This window comes from Neomonachus schauinslandi, chromosome 16, assembly GCF_002201575.2.
Source record: "Neomonachus schauinslandi chromosome 16, ASM220157v2, whole genome shotgun sequence".
Lineage (NCBI taxonomy): Eukaryota > Metazoa > Chordata > Mammalia > Carnivora > Phocidae > Neomonachus > Neomonachus schauinslandi.
In genome coordinates this window covers 1,389,702-1,397,084 of record NC_058418.1, presented here as the reverse complement: position 1 = coordinate 1,397,084, position 7,383 = coordinate 1,389,702, and the positions used below count along the sequence as shown (strand labels likewise).

General features: G+C 42.9%; 1 protein-coding gene across 1 annotated transcript in view; it reads left to right on the top strand.

Moving 5' to 3' along the window:
* Nucleotides 1–541, top strand: part of LOC110573732 (zinc finger protein 548-like) — an 8,189-nt gene extending 7,648 nt beyond the window's left edge. Inside the window, exon 4 of the mRNA XM_021682340.2 lies at nt 1–541. This exon is cut by the window's left edge and continues 1,238 nt beyond it. Coding sequence (XP_021538015.2) covers nt 1–228 — 228 coding nt within the window. The 3' untranslated portion in view covers nt 229–541.
* Nucleotides 542–7,383: the final 6,842 nt, after the last annotated feature.

Genomic DNA, 7,383 nt, shown 5'->3' with positions numbered 1-7,383 from the left:
CATTGGAGAAATCACACTGGAGAGAGGCCTTATGAGTGCAGCGAATGCGGGAAAGCCTTTAGCCACAAACATATACTTGTTGAGCATCAGAAAATCCACACTGGAGAAAGGCCCTATGAGTGCAGCAAATGTCAGAAGGCCTTCATTAGAAAGTCCCACCTCGTTCATCACCAGAAAATCCACAATGAAAACAGGTCTATGAGCACCATAAATGTGGGGAAATCTTGAGATACAACTCCAAGCCATTGACCAGAGAATTACACTGGCAAAGAAACTTAAGCGTGCAGAGAATATGGTGAAGCCTTTAGGTACCACTCTAAGCTCATTACACTGGAGAAGCACCTTATGAGAAGGGAATGTGCAAAATTGTTTTGGGACAGCTCGCCATTCATTAGACATCAAGAGGTCACCAGAGGAAGGCCTTCTGAGTGCAGTCAATGTGAGGTCTTAGGTGCAACTCCAGCCCCATTACACATCAGAGAATTCACGATGGAAAAAGACCTTACTTGTGCAAAAAATATGGGCATTTGTTCATCTAAAACTCTAACCTTGTTCAGTACCAAAAAGTTCACACCACGCCAGAGAGTATTGTAGTATTGTAGGGGGAAAGACTTCAGCCAAATATCTGCTCTTACTTGTTGCTGGGAACTACTGTAATATATATTTTACATTTATGTTGTGGCAAAGTACATGTAGCACAGTTTACCCTGTCTTTGAATTGTACAGTTTAGTAGTTTAAAAAATTCACATATTTATGAAACTAATTTCCAGAATTCCTTTCATCTGGCAAAACTGAAACTATACCCATGGAACAGCTCCTCCTACCCGCTCCCTGCCACACCTGGCTCCTGTGGTTTTATACCCCATCTCTATGAATTCGGCTACTCTGGGTACTATACGTGAGTGGAATCATACAGTATTTGTCTTTTTGTGACGGGCTTGTTTTGCTTAGCATGATTTCTCCATTTGTCAGCATTTTCTTCTCTGAGCATTTCCTTCTGTTTTGAGAAGGAATCAGAGTTGACATACCTAAGATAGAGGGAAGGGTGTTGATGGAGTCAATACAGATTTGCCAGATGTTATATTATTTCTAGAGGAAGAGGAGATCCAGATTTTATATGGAATCTTTATTTCTTAACAGCTTTCTTGAGGTATTGACATAAACTGCATTTATTAAAAGTGTAAAATATATTTTCATATATGTGTGCACAATGGGAGCATCACCAGAGTCTTGATAATGAGTAATCCATAGGCCCTGTAGTTTCCATTAGCACCTTTTCATATTCTCTCTCTCCCAGCCCTACCCAACTTGCCATCCCCAGGTGGACACTCTAGTTTGCATTTTCTAGAATTTCATATAAAGGGAATCCTACAGTTACTGTTGTATAGCTGTTTACACTGAGTGCATATATGTATTTTTAGTATTATCGACGTTGTGTGTGCAAAAGCATGACATCAAATAACAAGGCTCTGTGTTACGTATTAGAGCTGCATTGTCTATAAACAACAAAGGTGCTAATCACTGAGCGAAAGAGTTGTTTAGAATGGGAAAGTGAAGTTTAAATAAAGTAAATTTAAGTTCAGTTTCATATGAATTCATTATCAGTAAAAGTTTTTGAACCATCTGAACCACTTTCTAGAAAATTCTTGTTTGACTTCTTTTTTTCTAGCAGTGTTTTTAAGCTATGTCTTTGTGTCATAAAAATTCTTAGGGCATTTAAAAAAAATATTTGTTATTGCGTAAAATACACATAAAGTGTACTATCTTGTTATTTTTAAGTGTTCGGTTCTGTGGTATATTAGGTTCTCCAGAGAAACAACCATCAGGGTGTGTGTGTGGTGGTGGGGGAGATGTGTTTTAAAGAATTAGCTAAATTTGTGATTGCTTGGCAAATTGAAAATCTGCAGAATAGGCCAACAGGCTGGGGATCAAGGAAATGTTGTAGTTCAGGCCCAAAGGCAGTCTGCTGGTACGATTTCTTCCTGCTTGAGGTTATCTTTTCATCATGTAATCTTCAAACCAGGTGCCTTATTGAGAAATTTGAAATTTAGAAAGGAAAGCAACAAGCATTATAGAATAGGAAAGGGAAAGAAAACAATTTGAGAGTGAGACATGGGAAACAATTCCCAATTCCACTCTCTGATTGCATTTTTCAAATCTCAACATGAACAAAATATTTAATGAAAAAATCATCTAAATTTATATTTACATTTAACACTTTCTGTTTCATGAATCACTAAATTCTACACCTGAAAACAATTGTACCATATATGTTACTAACTAGAATTTAAATAAATTGAAATTTAAAAAAAACTTTGTTTCATCAAATTTTTAAGATTTGAGTGATTGAGAAGATACTTAAAATATCTAAATAAGGCTAGTTTTAGGTAATTATAGACATGCACATTCTAAATTCCTAGTAAGAAACAAAGACTAGAACAAAATATGAGAAGACAGGGACTTTTGTTTTCTGTCCCAGCATGTAAGAAGCTGGAAGTTCCCATTCCATCCTGACAAGTAAGCTGAAAATAATGGAAAATCAACAACTCTTCTTAGGTCTGTAAGACAAGTGAGGTGGCAGGACAAACTGCTGTTCCCCAAATTAGTCCAACAGAGGAACAGAGAATGAAGGAAACCCAGGAGCTGACCCTCCTCCACAAACCCCAGTGCTATGGTAGGAGAACATAAATCATCATACTTTTGGGAATTTGAAATACATCAGAACATTCTGATCTTAACAAGGACTGCTCTCAGAAGAATCAGCTGGGGACTTTTCAGAGCCTGGGAAATACCCCAATGCAGGCCACTCTAGCCATCTTGTCCCACTTACGTGGGGGTGCTGGAACTGGGAAAAATGTATGAAATTCATAGCCCAGAAGCAAAGGTTTACTGAAAGTCCTAATTGTAGTCCTATAGTATGCTTCCTCTCATAACTTACCACCAGTTACTACCACGTTGTGAAAAGTCTATTTATAGCAGTTTATTTTACCAGTGCCTCATGTCCAAATATTAAGAAAAAATTACAACACATACTAAAAGGCTAAAAACAAAATCTGAAGAAACAGAGCAAGCATCAGAACCAGACTCACACAAGGCAGGGATGTTGGAAGTATCAGACCAGGAATTTAAAAAACTGTCATTAAGATGATAAGGGCTCTGATGGATAAAGCATACAGCATGCAAGAACAGATCGGTAATGTAAGCAAAGAGATTGAAATTCTGAGGGGAAAAAAAAGTAACAGATCAAAAACACTAATAAAAATGAAAAATGCCTTTGATGGGCTTATTGGTAGACTAGACATTGCTGAGAAAAGAATCTTGAGCTTGAGGGTATTTCAATAGAAATGGTCAAAACTGAAAAGCAAACATACAGAAAATATACTAAAAAAAAATAAAATAGAATATCCAAGGACTATGGAACAACTGGAAAAGTGTAACATGAATAATGGCAATACCAGAAGAAAATGAAAGAGAGAAAGGAACAGAAGAAAGGTTTGAAACAATAGTGACTGAGATTTTTCCCCCAATTTACCCAAATTTAAACATTCAGGTACCAATCCAGGAAGCTCAGAGAACACCAAGCAGAAAAGACGCTAAAAGAAAAAACTACACCTAGGCATATCATTTTCAAACTACAGATAATCAGAGATGAAAAAAACAAAAACAAAAAACCCTGAAAGAAGTCAGAGGAAGGAAACACTTCACCTCTGGAAGAGCAAAGATAATGACATCCAATTTTTCAGAAACCATCCAAACAAGAAGAGTGGAGGGAAATATTTCAAATGTTGACAGAAAAACTCCGCCAACCTAGAATCCTATACTCTGTGAAATTATCCTTTCAAAAGTGAAGGAGAAATAATTTCTCAGGAAAACAAAAATGGAGAGAATTTGTTGCTAGTAGACCTGCCTTGCAATAAATGTAAAAAAAAAAAAAAGTTCTTTAGAGAAAAGGAAAATGACATAGCTCAGAAGCTCAGATCTACAGAGAAAGAAAAAGCATCAAAAAAGGAATAAGTGAAGGTAAAATAACTTATTTGTCTTATTCTTAACGGATCTAACACATTAGTTTGTCAAAAAATAATAGCAACACTGTACTTGAGTATGTATGTGTGCAAATATATATATGTGAAATGAATAACAGCAACGATACAAGGAATGAGACAGAGGAAGTAGTATTATTTTGTTATATTAAGGTACACACACTACCTGTGAAATGGTAGTGTTACTTGAAAGTGGATTTGGATTAGCTGTAGATATATACTGTACCTGTAAGCAGCAACCACCTAAACAAAATAAAAAAAAAAAGGAAGTATAACTGTTATGGTAAAAAGGAGAGAAAATGGAATCCGTAAAATGCTCAGCTAAAACTACAAAAGGGAGGAAAAGGGTGGAGGACAAAAACAGGAACAAATTACAAGGGCAATAAAAAGAAAACAATAACCAATGTGGTAGATTAGTAATCCAACTATATCATTAATTACTTTGAATGTCTAAATGCAATCTAGGGGCGCCTGGCCTGGCTCAGTTGGTTAAGCGACTGCCTTCGGCTCAGGCCATGGTCCCAGGGTCCTGGGATCGAGTCCCGCATCGGGCTCCCTGCTTGGCAGGAAGCCTGCTTCTCCCTCTCCCACTCCCCCTATTTGTGTTCCTTCTCTCACTGTCAAATAAATAAATAAAATCTTTAAAAAAATAAAAAAAATAAATGCAATCTAAAGGAAGACTATTAGAGTGGATCAAAACACAAGACCCAATTACATGTCATCTACAAGAAACCCACTTTATTTTATTTATTTATTTTTTTAAAGATTTTATTTATTTATTTGACAGAGAGAGCGAGAGAGCACAAGCAGGGAGAACAGTAGAGGGAGAGGGAGAAGCAGGCTTCCCGCAGAGCAGGGGGAGCCCAATGCGGGACTCGATCCCAGGACCCTGGGATCATGACCTGAGCCGAAGGCAGTCGCTTAACCGACTGAGCCACCCAGGCGCCCTGGCAGTTTTATTTTTAAAGTTAACAAAAGAAATGGAAAATATCTAAGATATGAAGTACTAAATATATTTCAATAAAAGTGTTGCTTGCTGGATTCGAACAGTCACTGATTTATCCAGGCCAGAAATATATCCCTCCTCCAACTCCCCATCGTGCCCTGTCTAGGGTCTTTTCTTTCTTGTCCCTGACCTAGCATATTGAAGGTCATAAAACAGCCTCCAAAACTTCAGTCAACATGTATTTGGCAAGCAACAAGGTAAGTGGAGAGCTATGAGTGGATGCTGAGTGTTATTATGGAGTTTAGAAAACCACAGGGGGACGCCTGGGTGGCTCAGTCGGTTAAGCGGCTGCCTTCGGCTCAGGTCATGATCCTGGAGTCCCTGGATCGAGTCCCGCATCGGGCTCCCTGCTCGGCGGGGAGCCTGCTTCTCCTTCTCCCTCTGGCTGCAGCTCCCCCCTTCTTGTACTCTCACTCTCTGTCGCCCACGCTATCTCTCTCTCTAGCAAATAAATAAATAAAATCTTAAAAAAAAAAAAAAGAAAACCACAGGCCCTAAGTATTGTCATTCAGGCTAAGTCCCCAAACTGGGGCTTAATACCTAAACTAATCGCAATTTCCACTTCCCCCAGAAATGTAGTCTTAACCAGTCAGGAATTTTCTGATCAGCACCAATGAAGGAATCTGCCACATGGGCCTTCTCCATCCTCTAAAGGAAAATGCATCTGCATGCTTTCCCTGGTTGATAAGATGTTTAATAAAGCCAATTAGATCTTCAAAACTCCTTGGTTGAATTTTATTTTGTAACAAATACTATGGTATGTCCCTTTGGTTGTGCGGCCTTTGGGAATTTCCTGTGCTTCTTAGAGTCTGTAATAACAGATCTCTGTTTCTGGCACTTGACCAAGACTGCCCTCAGAGGCCATCTGGGCATGCCGCTTTAATTGCCAGCGACTCCACGCGACATCATAGGAGCCCAGGAACTCCATTTCCCGGTGCACCCCCATGCTGTCCCCTGGCCTCCGTCGCCTAAGTCAGGAAGGACCTGGCTCCCAGATGGGGGGGGAGGGGCGGGGAGTAGCAGCCAGGGAAATACACATTACCCAGAAGGCTCTGCGGCAAGCCGTGATGGGGAGCTGAGCCAATGAAAGCGCGACCTGGAGCCCTTTTCCTACGGCTGCGCATGTGGGGCGGGACTTCCGGCGGCGTCCTCGAGGTGTTGGGCGTCTTCGCGTTCTCGGCCTGTTTGGCTGGCGTAGGGTCTGGGGATCTCCGGGTTGGCTGGACGCGGATGGGAAGTTTCAGAAGAGGCGTCGTCCCCGCCGCGGAGGCGGCTGCGAGGCGCCCTCGTCCCCGCCCGGTCGCCCGCCGCTCCCTGCCCCGCTTTTCCGACCGGTCGGAGGCGGAGGCCGCGCCGGTGAAGCCGGCTGAGGTGGGTGCTGCGACCCCCGGGCCCTCAGCCTTCTCCCCGCCCCGAGCGCTGCAGCCCGGATGGAGGGGCGCCCGCCCAGCTCCCCGCAGCCAGGCCCGCGGGGCGGGAGCGGAGGGCGCCCCGGCGTAGGGTCCCGGCTCGGCGCGTGCGGTGGAGGGAATCCCGGCATGTGCTCCCGAGTCGCGGCCCCTTGTGTGTGCGGGGAACAGAGGGCGAGGTGGAGTGTTGTCTGCAGTGGCGGCGTGGGCCCCCGGGTCCGCGGAAGGTCGGAGGGGGCGGGAATGGGAGGGCTGCGATGGGGACCTATGAAAAATACATATTAGTTCATTCAGATGACCAAAATATATTTCTCGTGTATATCTGGTCTTAGTCCGTAGTTCTTGACTCACAGCTTCCAAAAACTTTGGAATTTCCTAAGTGTTGGAAGTGATAAAGTTGTCTTTTGCTGCACGAACGAGAAGACTGGAAGCACCTAAGCTGGTTGCGGGCGGTGGTTGGATTGGGGGGGGGGACCAGCCGTGTGATTAGACAGTTGGAAATTTTCGTTCCTCCCATTTCCCATTTTCCCCCACGTTGGGGGAAGGGAGAGGGGCTGGAGGTTGAACCAATAGCCAACAGCCAATGATTTAATCTACCGTGCTATGTAATAATGCAGTCTCCGTAAACACCCTAAAGGACAGGGTTCAGAGAGCTTCCAGGTTGGTGAACACGGAGATTTGAAGAGAGTGGTGCACCTGGAGAGAGCTTGGACGCTCTGCGCCCTGTCTTCATACCTGCCTGGCCATATGCATCTCTTCCGTCTGGCTATTCCCAAGTTAATCCTTTTATAATGAACTGGTAATCTAGCAAGAAAAATGTTTTTCTGGGGGCGCCTGGGTGGCTCAGTTGGTTAAGCCACTGCCTTCGGCTCGGGTCATGATCCCGGAGTCCCTGGATCGAGTCCCGCATCGGGCTCCCTGCTCGGC